Source organism: Pocillopora verrucosa, chromosome 4 (genome assembly GCF_036669915.1).
Source record: "Pocillopora verrucosa isolate sample1 chromosome 4, ASM3666991v2, whole genome shotgun sequence".
NCBI lineage: Eukaryota > Metazoa > Cnidaria > Anthozoa > Scleractinia > Pocilloporidae > Pocillopora > Pocillopora verrucosa.
This window is the reverse complement of record NC_089315.1, coordinates 15,992,827-16,016,479: the sequence shown is the minus strand read 5'-3', so window position 1 is coordinate 16,016,479 and position 23,653 is coordinate 15,992,827. Positions and strand designations below refer to the sequence as shown.

General features: G+C 38.6%; 3 protein-coding genes across 5 annotated transcripts; 2 read left to right on the top strand and 1 right to left on the bottom strand.

The window, feature by feature from the left end:
* The first annotated feature begins 1,462 nt into the window (after window positions 1–1,462).
* LOC131796062 (cytotardin-like) lies at window positions 1,463–6,406 on the top strand. 3 transcript variants are annotated; one of them, XM_059113720.2, is made up of 3 exons: window positions 1,463–1,595; window positions 3,525–3,683; window positions 5,126–6,406. In XM_059113720.2, exons 2-3 carry the CDS (start codon window positions 3,648–3,650, stop codon window positions 5,720–5,722), a joined length of 633 nt encoding a protein of 210 aa, XP_058969703.1. In that variant the 5' UTR covers window positions 1,463–1,595; window positions 3,525–3,647; the 3' UTR covers window positions 5,723–6,406. The 3 variants fall into 3 exon arrangements, with proteins under 3 accessions (XP_058969703.1, XP_058969699.1, XP_066021131.1); XM_059113716.2 differs by having other exon boundaries at window positions 1,516–1,595; window positions 3,271–3,683; XM_066165034.1 differs by lacking the exon at window positions 1,463–1,595 and adding an exon at window positions 2,657–2,877.
* Window positions 6,407–6,889: 483 nt separating this feature from the next.
* Window positions 6,890–17,940, top strand: LOC131796159 (transcription termination factor 1). Its single transcript, XM_059113791.2, has 11 exons — window positions 6,890–8,382; window positions 9,023–9,099; window positions 9,909–10,023; window positions 10,862–10,940; window positions 11,610–11,642; window positions 11,811–11,908; window positions 13,338–13,512; window positions 14,566–14,646; window positions 15,028–15,096; window positions 15,630–15,712; window positions 16,072–17,940. The coding sequence occupies exons 1-11, from the start codon at window positions 6,960–6,962 to the stop codon at window positions 16,164–16,166; spliced, it is 2,328 nt and encodes a 775-aa protein (XP_058969774.1). The 5' UTR covers window positions 6,890–6,959; the 3' UTR covers window positions 16,167–17,940.
* On the bottom strand, window positions 16,447–17,423 carry LOC131796169 (histamine H2 receptor-like). Its single transcript, XM_059113795.2, has one exon. The coding sequence runs from the start codon at window positions 17,383–17,385 to the stop codon at window positions 16,459–16,461; it is 927 nt and encodes a 308-aa protein (XP_058969778.2). The 5' UTR covers window positions 17,386–17,423; the 3' UTR covers window positions 16,447–16,458.
* Window positions 17,941–23,653: the final 5,713 nt, after the last annotated feature.

The window sequence follows — 23,653 nt, the reverse complement described above, 5'->3', positions numbered from 1 at the left end:
CCCGAAAAAGAAAAAACTGCCTGTAACCCGTTTACACAATTCCTACCATCAGGGTGTTTTGTCTTGTTGATGTTAAAACAAAACCGTTTGGAAACAGTTTTGCTCAGTTTCAAAACACGTGCTTTGGAAAGTGAACACAAAGAAAAGTACGACAATTTTTGTGGATTAATCCAGTAATACGGAAAAGCCTTTTTAGACCAAAGTTGTATGTCTGTAAACAAATTTTATAGACCAAAGTTGTATGTTCAAAGTGGCTGGCTATTGATATCGTTCTTTTCACTTATGTTGTTTTAGACTTCAACTACGCTTCAGTCCATCAAAAGGCAAAAAGAGCTTGCCAATGTCAACCATCTTCATGTCACGCCTGGTCGTTAATGCATATTTATTCCTTTTATCTCTGAGAGTTACCAACATCTAATTTCTCCTTACTGTATCATGGCTGAATAAAGCATTGAGGTAAGAAGAATAACGGAAAATAATCGCCAATCAAAGAATGTCTTGATTGTTCAACAGCAAATGTACAGAGAACATTGGGGAGAATAGGCATTCTAATAATTCTTTTTTTACTCAGAAAACAATGTAACAACGGCAATGTTGCAGACATCGCAACGGCCGAGTTTTTAGTTCACTACGACCGCTAAATAATCACAAACGATCGATGGCATCAGTGACGATTGAAATCGTTACAATTTCTGAATTTTACATGAAGGTTTAACACTATCGATTGACATTAAAAAAACTATGATTGATATTTAGCGCTATCGATCTGTCTCAGAACACCGGCGATTTATAATTAGCGCTTTTGGTTGGAGTCTTACGACGAAGTTTTGTGCAACAACGCAAGCGATTGAGGTTCAACACAAACGATTGACCATTTTAAAACGGAAACTAAATTGATTTACAATTACAATTTGTTGATGGTACTAGCGATTGAGTTTTATCGCTAGCGATCGATATTTTAGCACTAACGATTGAGTTTTATCACGAGCTCCCCATAATATTGGCTCAGCTTGTAAACAGTCCTTAAAACATCTGTTGGAGCATATTGTAAGCAGTGCTTAAAAAATCTATTTTTCAAATGGCATCTATTTTCCAGCACGTAAGAAAGCGAGAGAATAAATACGCGCACAAGAACAATCGGCTTGCCTTGTAACGTTGAAAAAATAAGGTTAAATTTAGCACTTTTTGACAATAAAAACTGAAAGCCGGAGTGGACTCATTCAAAGTCAACCTCGCTTCAGCACTTTCTTTAGGTGCTCATAGGCTTATTGAGCCATCTCGCACATGAAATCAATAAATGCACTTAGAAAGTTTAAGCGTACGTGCTCCTTTACTTGAGGGGTAGGGCCAAAGGAAAAGGATAGATTAACAGAGAAATAATTTAAACAGCTTATACTGAATCACTCCCGTCTGAGCTGACTTCCGGTTATATAAAAATATACTACTGGTTACGTCATCATTATCTTTTCTAGCGTCTGGCTAGACCGGCTTGCCTTGAATTTCAACCGTGTTCCATTTTCTCACACAACAACAGCTCGAGTCTTTAACTAGTTACGCTCTGACGGTTAAAGAAACCGTAAGACTGTGTTCGAAAGGTAAGAGAAATCTTAACGTTATGTAGGTTGAGTTGACGAGATCGCGCAAAAGAGGACTAACGCTGTTAAAGTTTTAAATAACACTTAGCTTGTGTATTGAACTGAGTGGAAAAACAAAAATGGATAGACAAATATTGAAACTTGTCATCGATCACTAATATTTGTGAGAATGCATTATGCAAGATTGCCAGTTTAGTTCTTGCCGGAAGAAGTGGAACACAACAAAAATATTACTTTTATTTACCAATTTGGAACTAACAGAAAGAACTACCATATTTCCAACGTTTAGAATTGACAGAATTATTGAGCAGTTTGCATCTCTATGCTCCGCTCACGCAAACACGTCAGAACACCCATTGCGACGAAGACAATTAATGCTGCATCGGTTATTACTCATTTATATCATAATTTATTTGTACTAAAGAGCAAATGCGGCATGGTTACACAGTTAGCACAAGTTACCAAATGAGAGAGTGAAAACCAAGTTACTGTTGTACGTGTATTGACAAGACAGTGAACGCTTTTTTATAATAGCTAATTCAACATCGTTTCGAAATTGCTGGCTAGTTTTAATTAGGCGCAGACTGCAATATTCGTTATACAAGATAGGTTAAAGGGGTAAAGAAGAAATATTTTGCCCACAAGATGACCAAAAAATAGCTAGTTGTTTGGACAACATGTGATGCGTTTGACAAACATGTGACGCGTGATCTCGTTGCGCTTCGGCAATTGATACACAAAGCGAGAACTAGAGTGTGACTCGGGGTCAAACCAAGGATTATTCAAAGAATAGCGATGCAGCAGAAACACTTAGCGTGATTAACACTGTTATTGAAAAGCATCATTCAATGCGGTTAACTTCAAACATTTATATTACGGCTGCCGACAAACTGTTTTGTCTCTCTTACTTGGGGGTTGTAATCAGCTCTGGAAAACAAGCCTCCCGCTACCAATCGAGCTAAAATAGTTTCCATTTTTTTAATCATTCTGAGTCATAACCAAAGATTAGATTCCAACTCAAAGTTGATCGGTTCCATTTGATCCGTTTGACTCCCATCACGGCTTCTCTAACGCCCGATTCTGACATAACTCCTTCAAAGCAATTATCGATCCAGAAAAAAATGATGAGATGAATTAAGTTAAAATAGGTTTTGATTCGATGTGAATCGTAAACCCAAACGACCACGACAATCCACTAACCATATGGGAACTGTCAGTAGTGTTGAGGTCATGCAAGAATTTTTTTGATGTCGTAAACGACGTGCAAGCTGCATTATTGCAAGTAAGTCGATAGGACTAGCAGTTATTGATTCAGGAAGCGAGACCAGAAAGCTATATTTGCTTCGTGCGTTTCAACGTTCACTCCAAAGGAAATATAGTTTACTTCGCATTTTTTAAGCTTTAATGGCAAGATCCAATGATAATTTTTATTTTTCTTAAGTGTCACCCCACTGCGCAGTCCTTGCTACTAAACATGGCCTCTGCTGGCAGGGTGCAGTAACCTCCTGTAACGATCTGCACTGTTGTGACGGAAAGCCCCTTTGTGTTGTAAATGTTATACAAATGCGCTTTGTGTATTCTAGCCATTTAAATTATGTCAACTGACAAAATCTCAAGTGTGTTTGAGAGTGTTTCCAGATTGGGCATGTCTGATGATTAGTCTATGCATCTGCAGGGCACCTAGTCACTCAGCCAAGCAACGTATATAAACATGAGGGGTGACTACGTATTGAATGCCTCAAAATCCAAGTCTCTCTACCTACATTGCAAGGAAACTTCTCAGTTACTGCGACGTTCTTCTCTCGCTCAAATGTGCCACAGCAAAATCCTTCATCCGCATGGCATATCATATTTGTAAATGATTAACTACGGCTGGATTATTCACGTAATACGGATTTTGATTACACATTGCTGGCATATTCTTTGCAGAAACTTAAGAGGACGCATATGTAGTAGCTTCCTCTACTCAAGGCGAAAAAGCACGTTCTCGGACACTTCTCGTTGCCTTTCAAGCCATAACCTCTTGCTGGGTAGGCCAGCACACTCACTGAAATGAGCTCCAAGAGCCCTAAATTGAATAGGAACCAGGTAAGTGATCGTAACATCAAGAAAGGACCGGTAATAAGTCCATTTACTCAATTATATTAAAGACTGTCGACCTTTGACGGGACTTGAACCGATCATTTAGGGGTACATCAAGCGATCGTAAACAATACACTAGAATAGGAACTGCTTTAGTGGTTATAGGGAAGTTTGCTTTCTAGATCGGTGTGATTTTGTAGCTCAGAGTATATACACCGAACGACTCTGTTAACGTGGCGGGATATTTGTTATAGACTGATGCTTTTTTGTGACACATGTCGTCGAAGGACCGCTAAATTCGAATTAACCTCGGAAAAAAAATGTCTAGTGAAATATTTCTATCAAAGGCGAGCGTTTCAATTAAATCTGCGAAGGAGGTGTCCGCTCCAGAAAGTTAATTCTGGCCCTTTGATTTGTTGCTGCCTATTTTGTATTTGTAAACCGACCAAATACAGGCAGCTGGCCGGCAACAGCTTGCAAGTTGATCAAATACACTCCAAAGAAAAACAGCACTTCAAGACCACACACAAACAAACAATGAACAGGTTATCTAACTACTCAAAAGTGAATAAGTCTTAAAGAGAAAGCAGGCCTTAGTGTTTGTATGCCGTCTCTGTTAAATTTGATCCGATGGAAATAACATGCTTTAGTCGACTCTAATCATTGTATTGTTTTCATTCTTTCATTGTTATAGTACCAGGATTTACTTCTTTGTTTCACTATGCAGATCTCTCTCAGGAATTAATGATATCGATCCGTCTCCTGCCACATACGTTTCCAGTTTTTAAATTTGAAATTAAAGATGTCGGAGCGTTTCGCTTTTCTTTTTCTTTCTTTCATCACAAATTTAAAAATAGAAATGGCCGTTGAATTTACCGACGTCAAAAATGTGATCACGCAATAATCACATGATAAGTGCTTTTAATCGAAGACCGGAATTCTTGGCCTTCCTGTTTACCGTGTTAACTGTTACAACATTGTTTCCATTTCCGGTTTGTTCATTGTGATATTCTATGAGTCGTGTTCGAACGCGGTGAGTAAACAACCTCGGACGAGACTCTTGTATGAAGGAAGCATGCAGGTCTCATACTTTTATCACTCTGTCGTTCCAAGTCTCGTAGCCTCGATGTTGAGTGATCTCGCCTACAAGTTTAGACATATGCATGTGTAAAGGTTACTCCAAACCTTCGCGGATCAACTTTAGCCGATTTTTTTTTATATATATAAAGATAGTTATATAACAGAAGGAACGTTAACAGAGTCTGTTATCACTGCGACACCCACTTAAATGTGCTTTGTTTACAAAAAGTTTCCCAGTTACTTAGGATGGATCAAGTCTTGTTTTAAGCATTCTAAAGCACCTCCCTCTTCCCTCAGCAGGAACTGAGCCTCCCAAACTCTTACTCGCTTCCCTTATCTTACCTCCCTTCTCCTTCTCTTGATTTCAGCTTGAGGCCAATGTAAATATTCTGAAGGAAGAAATCAAACGACTTCACAAGGAAATATTTCAAGTCAGGACAGAATTGAAGATACAAAGAGCGAGAACTCTGGACTTGACTTATGATTTACAAGAGAAAGAGCAGGAGCTAGAACAGCGAAAGAAAGATTATGATCAAGAGATGAATGACATTATTTCCAAACTTCTTCTCCTAGAGGGGGATTTTCGAAAGGAGCAAGCCGAGATCAAAACACTTCTCGAAGCTAGGGAAGTCACAATCGAGTCGCTGTACAACGAAGTCACCACAAAAGACAGGCAGATCGAATCACTGCGAAAGAAAATAGATTTGTTAAAATCGCAGCCTGAAAAAGACGATAGACTAAAACTGGAGAAGAAACTGCACTCACAGAAGTTAGAAATTGACAATCTTCGGAACGCAAATGCTCGTTTATTAGAGTCTTTGTCTCATGTCAGACTCAATACGCATAGCAATCGTCAAGCGAGATTACGGAGAAGTTCTACGCCAGCAAGCCGCGGGCATGGAAGAAATCAGCTGAATAATTCAGAAATGCCGGAATGGAAGGAGGAACTTTCAGCTTTTTTCTAACCTGTTCATTACTTGAAAATACGTGTCATTCTTCTTATCGGTCGGCATTATTTAAAACATATGTCGGCTATTGATTAAATTGAGATTCTTGCCATTTTTCTCGTTTGTAAGACTTTTTCAAAACCAGAGCGACCGGCGGATAGAGAGCTTCGCGCGATTCAAGGGAGAACGCGCGAGTAAGGAGCAACTCCCATTTTTCCACTCGTGTCCATAATTCTAAATGAAACTCTCTAAGATATTTCGTACTCAGACATCTATGTGTTATCTATAAATAATGTATAAATTAGAGATAAATATATCGATTGCATGGAAAAATATGTTCAAAGAACAGTGAATATATCGAAATATCTAGTGAATCTCAGAGCTCAAAAATGTCAGGATGAGGTGTCTTGATGGAGGCCTCAAGGTATTAACTGTTTACATATGAGTCATGGTTATGGTTTTTTTCTTCTTAGTCAAAGAACACGTGGGGGACGACTAAGGTTATCATCGACACACCTGTATGGGTCGCTGTGTGTTTAAATGTGTTGGTGTTATCCAAATTATAGACACTGCTCAAGTGCGAATTAAAGACAATTCTACTTCTTTTACCAATAGAAATTTTAGGGGGAAAATATTGAGTTCACATAGTTCCTTCCGTTATTCACTACAGAAGAATAAAGATAAGATTTACTTCCTCTGAAAGTTTTTGTTCTAGCATAAAATTTATCACAATTCGGAGTAGCTTGGGTGCTAAAGCATTCTCATACCTCTCCCCCGACACCCTTCTATTGGGCTTCCCTCGCCTCAACGCTCCTCCAGCGATTCTCATAGAACATTGTTTTGTGCTAGATAAACAACATCAAACCAGTGAAGTTGGTTAACTTTGTTGGTTACATTTTCTGAAATTCTGTTGCATTAGTTTGAATTTACAAGAAAAGTCAGTTGAAAACTTTCCTTATAGTAGTCAAGTACAACTGACCAGTCCCAGACGGCCTACGTGTAGCCGTACCCTCCCCCACTTAAGGTGAAACGGAGGCTTCCGGGGGAGAAGGGTACGGCTACACGTAGGCTACAGTCCGTTAAGAAATCGACCAAAGTCCTATCCAGGTTTATTATTTTAAAAGTATCCAAGTCTTCCGAGAGAGTCTGGGCCCTATCTCCCTTGACTTTCAAATGTTTCTAACATGGCGGACGCAACTGTGCGAATTTGAAGTCTGTTCTAAACATCAAGTTAACAGGATTTTTCCGGAACGGGATGTTACGCTGTTATCAAAAGGCCTTAAGAGAGTTAGAAGAAAGCAGAGACAGACAGAAGGCTGCAAGCGAGGTTGAACAACTGAACCTGCTTCACGGCGAACAAGTCAAGAATGGTGAACATTCGGTTAGAGATGGAGAAAAAGTCGAAGGTAAACGTGATAAAATGCAAAAGAGATCCCACAAACAAGAGGATTTTTCTACAGCAAAAAGCACATCGCGGAAGCATCATAAACCCAAGAAGAAAAGGGAAAAGGAGCAGCCGGAAAAGAGGAAAAAAAAAGAATTGGAAACTGTACACGATTCAACGACTATCATCGAGGCAGCAGCTCCTGAATGGGATGAACAGCTAAAATATAATAAAAATGGAATCAACAGGAAAGCGAGAAAATCAAAGAAAAGACATGGCGATGAAGCAACTTACACGAATGGCGATAAAAGATGCGAAACTCAGGCAAAGAAACAAAAAAGTGACTTAGAGATTGCTTCAGATACAGGAAAGAGGAAAAAGAAATTAAAAAGAGTGCACACGCCAGAATTTCCAGAGGGTACAGACGAAAATCACAAGAAGCTTAGTGACGACCTAGAGATTGTTTCAGATTCAGAGAGGAGGAAAAAGAAAAAGAAATTAAAAGGAGAGCACCCATCAGGATTTCCAGAGGGTACAGACAAAAAACGCAAGAAGCATAGTGACTTAGAGATTGTTTCAGATACAGAGAGGAAGAGAAAGAAATTAGAAAGAGACCACCCATCAGAATTTTCAGAGGGTACAATAAAAAAACACAAGAAGCATAGTGACTTAGAGATTGTCTCAGATAAAGAGAGGAGGAAAAAGAAAAAGAAAGTAAAAAGAGACCACCCATCAGAATTTTCAGAGGGTACAGTCAAAAATCACAAGAAGCATAGTGATGTAGAGATTGTTTCAGAAAGAGAGAAGAAGAAAAAGAAAAAGAAACTAAAAAGAGACTGCTTGTCGGAATTTTCGGAGGGTACAGTCAATAAACACAGGAAAGATGAAAAAAATAATGGTGAAAATTGTACTACAAGTGATCAAATAACAGATATAAACAAGCAGGCATCTGTGGAGCAGTGTATACCAGAAAGGTCAAAACATGATGTAAGTTCTCAAGGAGAATCTTCTCAGTCAAACACTCATCATTCAACAGACAGCCCTGGAAAGGTATCTCTAAGACCTAATCACAAAAAGGGGAAGAGACACAAAAGCAAAGACAATTTGATTGGAAACAGAACCCTCAGTGAAAGTGTTGTAAATGGCAATAATCACAGAACTGGAGTTACGGAGAATGTAACTGTTAAGCCAAACATTGATAAGGCAAAGTTAGCAGAAGCTATAAAGAATTCTGAGATAATTCAGGAAAACTACTACCTTTCTAAAGCACAAAGAATTGAATTCAGTGAACAAGGTAAGCATCCTTTTTCTTTAATTTCATTTGTATCACTTCAGTTGTAGTATAAGATATGGAAACTGTTTATCTCCCACAGTACTCTTACAAGTCACTGAGTAACATAGATGTACATATGCATGGTGTGTGCACTTCAGTCCATGGTTTAAGATATAACATGAGCAATGAACAAAGTGTCTGCTTGTAAATTGCAGTACAGTATGTGTTAAACCACTGGTATGGAGATTCACCATTCCACAGTCACTGTATCTTTTGATTGTCAAAGTAAAGTTATCTTAAATTAAAATTTTAATTTTTTGAAATAAATCATTCAAATGTCCATTATGATAAACACACACACAAATGACAGGTTTCAAGTTTGTTTCAAGAAATCGTGGGCGACTAAGTTGTAATTGGTTTGAGTTTTGTATATGATTGGTTGAGAAAGTATCATTAGTTTTCTGAATCAATCATAAAACAAAGTAATGCAAACCAATACAATCTGGGATTTTGTTCCACACTCAGTTGAAAATTTGGCTACAATTATGTCTTGATTATCTTGTAAAGCATAGTTCAAATTGATCTCTTAATGAATAAGCTAGGGTTTTGGGAGAAAGTTCCCAAGTTAACCATTTTTCTTTTTTATTTGAATTTTTGATAGGAATAACCATAAGAATAGGACAATGGTCCACACATGAGATGGAGTTGTTAAGATATAACATGGCTCAATTTCTGAAGGTATGATGGCAAATATTGACCCAATGCAGGGCCCTAACTCGGTGGATGGAGCAGTACATTTTGTTAACACTTACCTGCTGATTAAAACTTATCTGATCAGTTAATTATCAACATGAGAAGATAAATTATGTTATTTCATCTATTGATATCATAGCTGGTATATTAGCTGTAACATGATTTACACTAAAAGTCAGTTTACTTAAGATTACCTTCTTATCTACACCTGTCTTAAGTTTGTAGCATCCTTGATTTGTTGACAGTGAAGATGTCTGAGCAACTTAATATAAATGGATGATTAACACACCCTGAAAGTGAAAAGAATACAAGTTGTATACTAACCCTGTAAAGGTTTGAGTAGGGTGGTCATCTGAGGGTCACAGAGGAATGAAATTTGTCCTAAATGAAAGCATTATTATCTTTTTCCTAAACAAGTCAACTAACAATTCCAAATAATGAGATTAACCCCTTGAATTAAAGAAGGGACTTGGCTACCTTCTCACCGTTTTTAGTATGACATCAAACAAACAGATGATGTGAATAGACAAGAGTATCAAATGGAGAAAGTTATTGTGATGTAATGCCAAATCCTCTCAACTAATTTAGAAGGAACTGTGTAGCTCAAAGAGGGAAGAATTTTGAGATAAATCGCATATGGGGAGATATAGGGTTAACTGAAGGATGGTGAAAGGCAAAAAGCAAGATACTGCTTTCAACTATTATTAATTCTGGAAATTGGGCACCCTGACTTTAAGATAAACATTTACCTTTAATGGTGATATTGAAATGAAAATTCTGCATCTGTTTTCTAGTGTCATAACCTCTCAGATCCTGCCAGGCTCCTGTTTGCTTCACGAAATAAGGATTCAGAAGAAAGGATTTATTGGACTCGCTTTGTCCGTAGAAATAAACTTCTCAAAGAGCTTGGTAAGCCAAGTGTATTCTTCTTGTCCCTTCAATTATCTTAGCATGAACATTTGTGATACACAATTATTGGTTCAACACTCAAACAAGTCTTAGGTTAGTCCATTTACTATCATGTTACACTGGAAATCTGCTCTCCAGGCCCCTGTTGTACAAAGGGTGGATCACTCTATCCACTGGATAAATCTCTATCTGATGGAAGCCCAGCAACTTGTAGCAATAGCAACTTGAAATCACCAAAATTTGCACAGTCTGAGATCAGAAACCATGATGGCAAATTATTTATGTTGCCATTTGGAAACAAACACTGCCATGTATGTTATGATGATGTTGAGGCATGGCTCTGTAAGAGAAAGTAAACACATCCAGCCATTTGCAAATCTGTAACTAAAAACAGAACTTGATTTTTTAATTGACAATTTGTGTGGTCTGAGAACAGAAACCCTGATGGCAAATTATTTCAGTTTCCATTTGGAACTGAATGCTGCTCATATATGTTATGTTGGAGTTGAAGTGTGGCGCTGTAATGGACAGTGAACACATCCAGCCATGCGCAAAATTCTAACTACATTTTAGAAATATAAAATGATTTCATTTTTTATTCTATGTCTTCTCTGGTGTGGCTGTCATGACTGCCTGTGGTCCCTGCAGTTACATTTATCTACACTACCTACAGTACATGTAGATACAGCTATCTACATAAGCTTAACCTTATTAAGGGGATATTTGATGTAATACTGGAATTTCTTCAGTTTAAACATGAGAATTTCTCTGACTTAAAACAGTTTGGCCTCTCTTTAATACACCCTTGAATGTTTGTCAATATTCAACAATCTTGTAGGTAAAGGTATCCAAAGGTCACCGCTTTCTATCTACCAATGTGCAAGAAGGATTTATGATGAAAAGAATTATGTTGGAGCGTAAGTTTATATAATTTTGTGTTGGCACAGATTTCATACTTCAGCAGTATTGAAATTCGGCACCCAACTCTGAAGGCATAGTTTTGCTTTAGTGAGCATTTAACATTTTAAAAATTGCTTCAACTGTTATGCTTTACAACTAACTATTCGGAAACGTTGATGTGTCTTTAAAAGAGTGAACTGCATTTAAAAAGAAGTGCATTGTAGTGAGGCAAATGAATGTCTGTAGACAAAAATTTCCAACCACATGGGCCAGTTCACTGCTCCAACCAGAAAACTTACAGAAAATCTTGGCCAGCACTACAGGCTACAATTTTCTGTAAAATTTGTAGTTTTGAAAAAGCACCTTTTTTGTTGTTTAAATGATCAACTTCCATAGTGCAGCAGATCTTTGATAGCATCTTACCATTTTACCACTGAACTTTTTAACTTCCAAGATTTGATTGTTCATTTTCCCCTTTAGCTGCTACACATTTCCTTGCAAATTAGTTACGAGAATTTGGTGTTAGATCATGATAACAACTTCTACCTGATAACTTTGAGTATTCTCATTACCTGTTTGATGGATAATGAAAGGATTTTATTAGTTGTTGTTGTTTTGTGTGTGTATTTAACTGATCATTTGTGTTGTGCTCTTCATTGTTTTCATGTGTTTTAATTTTTCTGCAGGTACACTGAAAGTGAGATTCAAAAATTGAAAAGGTACAGTTCACCCAGTAACCAATAATAGGTGGACTGTGTTTAGATTTCCGCAAGTTTAAAAAAATTATTACATTCAAGCCCACTGATGAACTGTTAAACATCCAGTGTATAGAATAATGTCTTTTTTGTTGCTGTTATGGAGTTCAGTTTCTATTCATTTTCACCCAGGTTGGCGGAAATACATGGCTCAGATTGGGTTGGTATTGGTGAGGTGATGGGTAGAAGTTCCATGTCTTTGAACCGCAAGTATGCAAAACTAGTAAATGGTAGGTACATGTACAGGGGTGTATAAATGGGGGCAAGGGGGGAGGGGGGGGAGAAGGTCAGTAGAATAGGAAGGGGGAGGTTAGGGGAGGTGGGAGTGGAAAGGGAGCATTTTCACCTTCTTGTCCTCCTGTCTCTGACCAGTGCAGCTGTAAATGAACACTGTTCTACGACAAGATTATTTGGTTTTACCGACTGAGTTGATAATATTAAGTAACCACCGTAAAGGGTTTATAAAGCTGACGCTTCGGGCGTTAGCCCTTCGTCAGAGTTAGCCGAACATCAGGTTTAGAAACTCTTATGCTGCTACTTTTACTGTATAATTCTCAATGCTTTTGAAACCTCCATTGTGAATAAAAACAGAACAGCTTTACGGGGCCATTAAGTTACCAGGACCTACAAGAAACGGGCCCTAGGAACGTGAGTGTTACAATGCTGTTTTAACGAGGCTAATCAACATAATTTAAATTTAGCTGAAAACTGCATGACCAGATGCCACGTAGCAGTCATACAATTGCTACTCGATGCTCTCTTCCTTACATAATTTGGTTTTATCAACTGAGTTAATCATGGAAATCGGCCACCCTGAAAAGTTTCTCGCCTTGGATGGTAACCGGTCAAGTCGCCCGAGAGTCATCTCGCCCGAAGTCATGTCGCCCGAAACCTGAGTCGTGTTCTTCTTCTTGTTCTTCTTCTTTACGGAGGCAAATTTACATCACGAACTCAGTTGATAAAACGAATTATCGTGTAACAACCCCACATTGACAAAGCACCGCAGTTTCTCAAGAAACTTAACCCCTAAAGGCTTTCTTAAGTCTTTCCTGTCGGGTAACTCTGCATACGGAGACGTATAATGAGAGTTTGTTTCTCGCGGCAGTGTGTTGTACATAGTTGATTTAGAGGGGATGATAACCGAACACGCTGCATGTGGAAATCAGTTTGTTTTCATTCCGGTAGTTAGTTGTATAGAATGTTTAATAGATGCCGGAAAGGAGAAAAATATGCCCTTGCTCCTGCACACAATCGAAGTTCAAATGTTACAGGATTGTTTCATACATAGGTGCGAGAGAATGTTTTTTATATATATATCAGCCACGTTCAAACCCTCCTTGAGTTTTGTGGAAAATACGTTTAGAGCATGTTGCCAATAAGGGAGGCTATGAGTAGACGCTTTGTTCTGTTTTCAACAGTTGTTTCAAACCGTTTTCTCAAGACTCCTAAAGCGTCTTGATTCGTGATTTTCGAAAATTGGTTCTCAACTCGAAACCCGATTCTTTATTGATTCTCGAAGCTTTCGAGAATGGAGTTTCGAGTCGAGACTGCTAACTCACATCATAGTAATAATCCAAGTGCTTTACCCCACAACATCAGCAATTTATTGTTCATGGCCAAGGTATTGAAAATTAAAGTTTGTTCATAATTCCTCCACAGATGAAGTTGAAGAAAAGAAAGGAAAATGGACAGAGGAGGAGATTCATCGTTTGAACGAAGCTGTCCATGTTGTTACAAATACTTCTGAGGAGGAGGCAGTTTATCATGACATTTACTGGCCGGCAGTCTCGCAGATGGTCAAATCGAGGGGCACTGAACAGTGTAGAAGAAAATGGTAAACATTCTCAACACTGGAAAAATTATTTCGAATCCCATTCCTACATCTCTTGCATTCATTTTTTTTATTTCCAAATTGTTTTTTCCACGGACCTGGGAAAGGGTGGGGTGGGTGGCTGCAACACAGCTGTGTACGTATCGCACGGAATGGACTCATAGTTTTGTGGTCTTGGGTTCAACATTTCCTCCCAGCTTTTGGCTGGATTTGTCCTCAGTTGCTGCAAATTCAACTCCTTGGCTGCGTTTTGTAAATAAGCAACTGGTTTGCTTCCAGGCAGCTGGTGTTTTTAACCACTCTACATGTATGGTTATTTAATATGTCTGTAAGCTTTGAGCGTTGAACTTCAAACTCCGTCATAGTTGGATGGTTAGTAATCATTGTTAGTATAATTACGCACGCTCTGATTGATCGAGGATTGCATTATCTCTCACAATAATTACCTCGTGCAAGGTGATTTCCGTGTGACACTTGATTTTAAAATGGCTACCGCGTGTTTTGTCGATGTTACGCAGGAAGTGATAAACGTAATAGAAGAAAATACAACTCTGAAGAGCACAAAAGATTATTCTAAGTTTGGCGTAACAATTACTTAAAGTTACCGTGGTAAGCATGCGTTTGTTACTTTGTGCATCGTGAACTACTTCTAAATTTACAGATTCCATGCCATGCAATCCTTGCTAATCCCTTCCATTCTTAAGCATTTTCTCCGTGAAGTGTTACCCATTTTAACGTTATAAAACTGCCAAGGAGCTTTCTTGCAGTAGTTGGGGACATTTTTCCATAAGATTCCAAAACCAAAGCCAAGCACCACTCGACTTGGTCACTCGTGTTTTCCCAAGTTTCATCCAGTGAGGTTCCCCACCCACCCCTCCCCTCTTCCACTCAAAGCTCTCCAAGCTCCTCCTTGTAGAATTCACATTCGCTCTGTTGAACGTCGTTTCTTTATTCTTAGTTCCGGTTTTACGACTCTCAGTAGAAAAGCTTTGTATTTTAATAGAGTAATGTTTTTGATAAGAGATCCGATGTGAAAAATTTGCTTTCCCATTTTAGGTTGCACAAGCTGTGCTGGAGCATGAATGACAATGAGGTCCAGAGATGGACGAAAAGTGATGACATGACACTTGTGGAAAGGTTTGGTGAATGACTTTTAATCCATTCGAAAAAAAAACGGATAGATTTTACATGATCTAAACTTGAAGAAGATGGATGATGAATTTTGAGCTTTGTCACAAAATGAAGAGGATAGAAGCTTCTTATTCTTGGTACTCATATGGCGCTCAGGCTTTCGTCATTGATTATACCATTGTTATGCAGAACCCGTATATTTCTTAGTTTGTATGACTCTGAAGTCGAGGAAGAATGTGATGTGGGGTTGAATAGACATTTAGTCTGCCTTCGAAACATAGATTCGATCGAGAACCTTGCACACCAGTACTTTGCAAAGATCATGTTTTCGCGCAAAAGCTTACTTGGTATTTCATTGGTGTTTATGTAATAAATTCTTTTTCTTAGCCTGTATGAGTCTGAATACATGGAGGAGTTTGATGTGGATTGGATGGACATTCAGTCCGCGTTTGAAACGTAAGTTCAACAGTATTAAATACATGTACCGAGTCGCTGATATATCTTGGCTCGTTTTCCGCCGCTCTCTTGTGTCCGGTCCTCTCTCCTCCTGGATTCGGGGGGAAGAGCGCGGGCTCATATTCCCGAACAGCGGCTCGAAATCTTGTCTATGATATATTGTGGTCGCTGGAAGCAAACATATGTGGGAAAACGCTGAGATTTGCTCATCGGGTAGGGTTCAAATTTAATCATTCACTGGTCTCCTCATCGCGTTGAAAACCAACTCGAAACTAATTTCGGAATCGGTTCTCTTATTTCTATAGTCTTGAATCAAAAATGAGATTTTCTATACAACAATAATCGTAGATCTGTTTTAAGTTTAACCGTCTTTCTTTTGGTACCCTCTCTTCTTCTAAATACACCAAATTAGTATGTCTTTTTGTCTAGGAAGGGTATTCGTGTATATAGGGTTTCTTAAAATCACTCGTCAGTGTTCCAGGTGCCCTAAATCTTTTTTGCTCGTTTATTTGTTTGTTTTTTTACAATTGCAGTAAATACTCGCCACATTTTCTTTGCCATAAATATTTAAATCTCAAGAAGAGCGTACCCAACTACCAACTGTTAAACTTTGAAGGTTAGTGAAATGTTTTACAGTGTCATACAATGCTCGTTTGATTTTAATCAAATTTTTTTTTATGCTCTAGTCTTGCTAGCTGTAATTGCAAAAGTGGCTATCACTTTGTAGTTATGAGTTCTCTCCTCTTCTCCTCAACATTTTCGTTGTAGCAACTTACATTTGGGAAACAATGGCTTGAAGAGAACTTAAAATCTCATGCGTTCTTCCATTCAGTACATTTCTTCGTTCACAGATTTTTTCTGATTCTTCCTTGCTGTATACAAGCTCCCCTCGTGCTTGCTTTCTGCAATCTTTTCCTTCTTCAATGTTGTTTACTGTTGGCTTGGCCTTGTTTGATTACCTGGTTTTCCCCCTAGAAATTGTGGATTATCTGTACCAGCTCTTTGTAAGAGCTATATTGGAAGCCGAGGCACAACTGGACAGCGGATTGCTCAGCGACCAGACAGAGTAGTTACAACCTGTGTTTGCCGTTGTGGCTATATGACCCAGAGAAGACAAATTTCAGAGAGGAGATATTTTTTTATTTCTAGGGGAAAAAATGGAATTTTCGAGTGGATTATAGTAGCATTTCCGGGATTTGCTATATAGGCACACTATGTGCTGCGCGTTATTTCCATGACATTTTTTTAGTGACTGCAATCCCATAGTCAGCAGACGTATATTCTGCAAGAAGTTTTGTCCTTCGAGAAAAGCGTAGCAATTAATTTGATCCTTCTCATCCCGTTTTGTTTCTTCAATTTCCTTTAATTGCTGGCAGTGATTTTACAAGAGCTTAAAAATTCACGCAGACTGCTTCGAATCCCCTTATTTCTCCAAACGTAAATTCCTGGATTAAGACAGCTGTTCAAGAGAACTGCTGTCTCGCCAATAGGATAAATCACGTGATATAAAAGGTTTCTTGGTGCCAAGCCAGCCTGGTCGACAATGGTGGCACAGAGGGTCGGTGTGAAGCACAGGAACAAAGTTCCAGCCACAAACGCCACTGTCTTGGATGCTTTGGCTTCTCGAGGACTTGAGTTCCCTGGTGAAGAAGGCTCTTGGGAAGAGGATGCGGAAGTGTTGTGCGACAACTCTACGTTAACCTGGGCGTTACAGCGCTTGACCAGCCTAAATATCCTAAAGTACACAAACGACGTGATGATGAAATTTGTGATTATTACGAGAGATATCACTCCTATTTCCTCATTGCTGTTTATCCCGAACAAGAATCTCACAGTTAGCAGTGTTCCAATCGAGATCACCCAGATTGTGACAGTGACTGTAATCAGACATTTGGAGTTGACCTTCTCAACATAACGATACGGATAAAATACTGCCATGTATCTCTCAAGCGAGATCAAAATCAATGTCAGAAATGACATGCAGATACATGTCACTCCAGAGAACGAGTAAATAAGTAGCTTGTCGCACGGAAAGTCAGCGAAAGCAGTGGTCAGTTTGCTTGTTTGATAAATAATATATGATGGTTGAACAAACGCGCCAACCGTCAAATCTGTCAACGCAAGGCACAAAATGGAGGTATTTGCTACATTTCGAAGCTGAGGCTTTCTGAGCACAGCCATAAAGACTAAGACGTTGCCAACGATTGTTAACGGACATGTAACACCGTTTAGAACACACAGCACTAGAGTCACGGAGCGGAACAAATCAGTTTGAGGAAAGGGAACCATTTTAAGACCTGAGAATCCGATGTCTCCGCATACAAACCTCTCGGTTGGGTTACTAACATTCAGTGCTTTGATATATCCTTTTTCCATTGTGACCTGAATCTTTTCTGGGCTGTTGTTGAATGAAGTCGTTCAATCTGAGGCAAAATATTTTAAAATTGAATTTACGAAGAATTGAAACACGTACGAAACAAGACAACTGTGAGCCTGATATGTCTTGTAACGATGCGCGTGTTTAGTCTGTCAATAATTTCCGCAGATACGTAGACATTTGCCGCATGTTAAAATTTACACTAGGTTTAGGTGTTAAAATCTTTTCATCTCCTCTGTTTACACAGGAATATAAAAACCCGGCCGGCTGTCTATCTGTGCAAACCTTCGTTTGACGCGCTCTCTGTCATTTCAGTAAGTTACAGAGAGATAAGATTAAGTGTCAAAAAGGTTACTCGTCCATCACATCAGCAAACTCCCCCAAAAGTTTGTTGTAATTTGAAACTGAATTGACAGGCTCCTTTGTCCAATCATCGTTGTTAATAAAACTTATCCGGTTTGCGCTAATGTATGCAAATATTCTAGTCTAATTACAGACTGCTGGGTTTTGCAGACGTATTATTCCTACAGAAAAAGATTTAAATGCATCAAGGACTATTTCTTAGACGCACTTTGCTTAGCTTTGATACTTACAAAGGAAATGAAATTAGAAAAATTGTGCAATCATTTGCCCCCATTTTTTGTACTTAAAACAGATACTGCTCATGTTATGACGAGATGAAACATAAGTACTTCCTATAGTTCGTAATGTAAAAGAAAAATTAATTCAAAATACAGTATGGGCCAAACATATTAAAGGTAAGATACTCTGTCGATACAAACCCATTTTTTTTTTATCTTATTCTCAAGGAACACTCGTCATCTTGGAACATATCTTAACTGCGCATGTTCGTAAGCAACACTTCTTGGACATGGAATTTTTTTTGTTTACACTTAAATTATTTCGCAACACGTTGCAAGCTTTCCTAATTACTCTCGTCTTCGGAAATAATTTTTTTAGGTGAATGCGTGGAAACTGTACTCGTTATCGACGGCAAAGTGGTTAGGATGCTATAACGACAGTACATTGGGGCTGCTTGGAAACAACTAAAAATCGGAGTGTACGAGCCCATCCTCCTGCAAAATTATACAAATATAAGGATATTTTTAAATTTGAAAAAATTAGGAAATTCTTTTTTTTTTTTTTAATTTTAATTTCTTCAGCACATTTTTTTATATCTTGTGTTAAATTTTTGAGCGACATGCGATAAAACCTTAACTCCAACTCGGCGGTCAAACTTTTGGCATGCGCAGGGGGATCGATTTTGGCCGCCTGCGTGTCAATTTCCCGCGCAAAATTTCAAAGAAAACATAGGAGAATATAGCTGTGGCACAAGATGAGCGAAAGATAATTTAAACGCTCCTAGCCAGAAATCTGTAAAATCAGCTAAAGTAGGGAGAGATTAATAGATAAGATAAATGGTTTATCACCGTTTGCAACTATAACATTGAATTGTGCGATTATTAAAAAAAATTATATCAATAGTTACATTAAAAGGACTACCAGTAGTTTATAATAAGTTTGCAAAAAAATTTGTTTTTGTATATCTGTTACGTTTGTAAATAAAATATGTCGAATAAGTATAAAAGTCTAGTAGAAAAAGTTTAGGTCAAAAGGGCATTTAAAATGATAAAACTGTTGCGAAATCTGTTCGTCTTGAACACGGGCCTAAACTTCCGTTTGTTTCTTATGTTCAAAGTATTTTTGTTAAAGGTAGAGTAAAGCCGGTCATGAAGCTTGTTCTGTTCGCTCTGAATAGTTTTCTTGAATAGTTTATCAACTAGTTCCTGACGGCGGTCTGAAAGTTTCATTAGGCCTGATTTAGCCGATGCCTCGTTATACGAGCAAAAGGGAAAGATGATTCGCATAGCCCGCTTTTGTACTCTTCAAGTTCGTTGGAGAGGCATATGGGGAGACCGTTATGAAAGACGTAAGTGACATGCATACTCCGTGATCGGACGAGTGCAAGTGCAGGCCTGAAACGAACTAACTCACGGATACCAAGACCGAGAGCGTTTAAGCTGAGATAAGCTATACAAGCGCCTCTTGGCTTTCTTGATGATGTTGTCAATGTGGCAGTTCCATCTCAAATCCTTGGATATGTTGAGGCGTAGTATTTTGGCACTGGCAGCTAGATCAATAGGCATACCATCAACAACAACTGGATCGAATAAAGTGGTGTTGTTAGTGTTGAAGTTTATACGCAGTTCCTTGCATCTCGTCTCGTTAAGTTGAAAAAGTTATCTACGGACGCACGGTTTGCCAGGATGTCAACAGCGGCTTGGATATAACTCTCTTTTTTCTTTCTTATCGTCTGCGAAATTGTGGTATCGTCAACATATTTCCAGAGATCGGTGCTAGAAACATTTAGCTCGTTGATCATAATGATAAACAGCCACTCCCCCAGTTTTGTACCTTGAGGAACTACCGCCGGACTGCACCCCATTCCGAAAAGCAGTTGGGGCCAAGCTTAACTCGTTGTTTGTGCGAAGTGAGGAATTCAGTGATCCAGGGGATGACAGCCTCAGGGATTATAGTCTCAAGCGTGCGTGTTTTCTTTTCACATGACTATTTGCATCTTGCGTGGCGACCAAGGTCGACTTCGTGGAGATAAGTCCGCAAAGCCAGATGATGTGGTGGCTGCAGGTCACTTGATTTCAACAGAATTTTAATTCTTCTTAGGGGAATAGAAAACTCTAGACTTTTGAACACGACGCTTCTTCAAGTTAGGGTATCCTGTGATTTACCATTCAGTGTTTTGAGCTTTATCAAAAAAAGTTACGCTTCTAAAACTGGCTCCTTTGGTTGTTTGTACCTCGTCGTGGACAACACAGTTCGGACAGCGTGAAAGCGTTACAGCGTTAAAACGTTTGCACAAGCAGAGAAGTTTGACCGCTGTATTCGTAAACTATAACGTGCCAAGTTCTTCGTCGTCGTAGGGAACTCATAAATCTGGTGAATCAAGGCAAGTCCAAAGCCAGAGGTAAAATTTGTATAAATTATGATGTGCTTTCGGAACACTGACAAGGTTTTAACATTATTATTGATGATTAGAGTGGTTTAGCTGTAAATGACGATGAAGCCATGTTGCGCTATTTTCAGCAATCTCTGCCAGACTGTTTTTTACGTCTAAATTCTCCCACAGTCTGACAGAGTTATCAATAGCCGCTAATCTAAAACCAAACAGTGAAAGATGAACCCGTGGGAGCCTCCCTTTTAGAGTTTGTACCCTCAGGGCAAAGAAAGAAGATTTGTAAGTTTTCTTTCTTCCAACGAACAATCAATGAATGAATGAAACTCCCTTCCCGAAGATGTTGTAAATACAACGTCCGTATACAGTTTGAGATCGAAGTTAGTCAATAGCTTTTAATATTTTACTGTAGTTTTTATTCAGATTTTATCTTATTGCATGATTTTAAGCTTTAAGACCTCTAACATTATTATTTATTTTTATCTATTTATTTATTTATTTGTTTTACATTGTTGGTGTGATATCTTACGATTTAACAGACTCAATAACGTATCATCATTTTGATGTTTTCTGTTTGTTTTTCTATTTCGCTGAGATAATATATTTGTAATTTCCGTCACACTGATTCACACGATAATCAAGCAAATAGCAGGAAATAAAACGGCAAAGAAAATATCGTGAACCGCGTCAATAGGACCTCGTAGCGTATTTGTTAAGAAGTTTTTTTAACGATGGAAAAAGGTGAAAAGTACTTCCCTTAAAAGGGGGAACATTAAGTCCACTGGTAGTTTGAGGGAAATTTGCGTGACTTAACGGACAGCGAACTATTTATCAGCAGGCTGATGACGCAAATGTTTGAACAATTTTTCTATTTTCATTTCCTGTGTAAGTATTAGAGCTTTTGCCACCGATAGTTTCAATATTTGAGTAAAGAAATGGTCGAAGTGATTTTGCTGGAAGCCATGCGAGTCGTCCTCTTCAAGAAATGAGCTTAGCCTCTTCATGCTCAGGAGTGCGTGACGAATGGGTTCTTTGTAGATTTTCAATCGCGTGACACTCCAGTGGACATTGTTTAATTTTGTTTGAAACTTAAAATGGCGAACGCACGGAAGCTGTTATTTACGGAAGGGTCTGCGCGGAGGCTAAGAGGTAGGGCGAAGTACCTCAAATTTCAGACACTGTGATCGTTTACAGCAATGGAAACACAAAAAAACCTTTGTTTTCTCAGGATCTTAACATCGCATGATTTTATGATTTACTGCTGAAATACAGCAAATGTAATATTGGAATCGGTGCTCAAAAACTTCGTCAGTTTCCTTCCTGGTGGCCCTCCACTTGTTTTGATTTACGTAACCATCATTGCTGCAAACTAAAAATTCTGACAAAGACTCATACCGCGATTCCTTCTGGAAGCCATCACGTCCTTCAACTTTGGAAACGCACCAAAACAAAACACTTGAACTTCTAAGGATCTGTGACCCCATAACTTTATACTTGTTAGTGAATGGAGAGTGAAGCTTTCAAAGCACAAGACTCCATCATTAACATCATATCAAGAAATCACTTCTCTAAAGAGGAAACTGAACTTTATCTCAGAATCAGTGAGGCTCTTGATTGTTACGACCTCTAAGAAGTGTTGATAGCCATTCTTGGCTATCAACATTGCTGATCCTAGACAAGCGTACGACGTTTGTCACCTATGTGAACCTTATAATGCACTTAAAACTCATTACTGAGCTCTTTGAAGCTCAGCGGTAGAGCATCGGAACACGAAATCCGACGATGTAGGGTTTGATTCCTCCCGGAGGACTCAGGTCTTATTCCTTTGTTGTTTGCTTGTGACAAATGATTTTCATTCGACGAACGAGCACAAAACTTGCCATTGTTCTTATTTAACCAGCTAACTTTTTACGTGATCTTGTTGATCACATACAAATAACGCCTTGGTCTGACACGTGTCACAAAATGTCAAAAACGTTTTACTATGACGGAAAATAATGGCGAAAGAAAAGCAGATACTGCGTGTTTGTTGGTACTTTTGTGGTCTTTATGAGTGGCTTGGTGGCATATGTCTAATGGAATACTAATTTGAAATTCTTAGGACTTTGTCGGCTTTGTTCAGCTTTTAAAAAGTTCAACTGGTGCGCGAAACGAGTGCAAATATCGTAACGATATTCGTGCTTCTGGGCAGAAACGTTTTTTTTAATGTATATTCGTGCTTGAGTCTGGGCAATGCATAAAGTTTTAATTGTGAAAAATAAGATTAATAATGCGAAATTTCTCCTTTGAAAGTGTTAATATTCCATTATGTTCGTAATGGCGCGCCCTTTTCGTGTCTTTAGGCCTAAACTGCACCAGGCATGATTCTTATACGATGTCACTATCGTCACAGTGAGTCTTATAAAGTTTGTATTGGCCAGTTTACGAACGACCTTTTTGATGGGACATCGTTTTGCTATATTGTCTCAGTTTTGCGAGCCTTTATGAACACTAGTCTTATATCACATGGCTAAGGTAGGATCTTAACGGTCAAGTGATTCTTCATCAAGTTAAAAATCGCAACCAGGGTATCTTCGGCAGATATGAGTAGCCGGTTTATGTCTATCGATAACTTCTGTTGAACATGGGTTGTGAAACGCACCAACAGGGATGAAAATGATCAAAGATTTCATACTTTGATTCTTCCGCGTTCGCGTGACTGATTGCTAAAAGGAGAAAATTCTGCACAAATATATACACCCGTCCACTCTGCGCTGACGAAAGCCAGGAGTAATTGAATTATGCAATTTTCCAAACATTCATTAAAGTGGTTTATTTGTGGTCTAATTAACAATACAGTACTTGTGATTGCAAATAACAGAACACTTAACTATATTGTTGGCACTTATGTTCTGTTGATCAACGCCACACACAAAGCAAGCTAACAATCAAACTTTTAAACATTGAAAGAAAACGTTTAAACGTTACAGGCAACGTCTGAACGTTGAAATCAAGTTTAATTGCACTTTTGAACAAGTCAAAATCTCAAGCCATTTCAGGAACTTTTTCCTATTCTCGCGGAATGTGAACCTCTCCAAACTCTCATGTCGTTTGAGTATCTCTCATGTTTCCCAAGTGTCTTAGCGATCATGTCCGGCTTAAGCTATGGATAGTGATGAAAATCCGGGTCCAGCTTACGTAATCTGTGGCAATGAAAATCCGTTTCCTCT

What these genes read in the sequence shown, in the direction of transcription:
- LOC131796062 (XM_059113720.2), top strand. Translation starts at nt 3,648, where the DNA reads ATGAGCTCCAAGAGCCCTAAATTGAATAGGAACCAG. An exon ending in CTAAATTGAATAGGAACCAG is followed by an intron (nt 3,684 to 5,125) that starts GTAAGTGATCGT and finishes TCTTGATTTCAG; the next exon opens with CTTGAGGCCAATGTAAATAT.
- LOC131796169 (XM_059113795.2), bottom strand. Translation starts at nt 17,385, where the DNA reads ATGGTTCCCTTTCCTCAAACTGATTTGTTCCGCTCCGTGACTCTAGTG.
- LOC131796159 (XM_059113791.2), top strand. Translation starts at nt 6,960, where the DNA reads ATGTTACGCTGTTATCAAAAGGCCTTAAGAGAGTTAGAAGAAAGCAGA. An exon ending in GAGATTCAAAAATTGAAAAG is followed by an intron (nt 11,643 to 11,810) that starts GTACAGTTCACC and finishes ATTTTCACCCAG; the next exon opens with GTTGGCGGAAATACATGGCT. An exon ending in GAACAGTGTAGAAGAAAATG is followed by an intron (nt 13,513 to 14,565) that starts GTAAACATTCTC and finishes TTCCCATTTTAG; the next exon opens with GTTGCACAAGCTGTGCTGGA.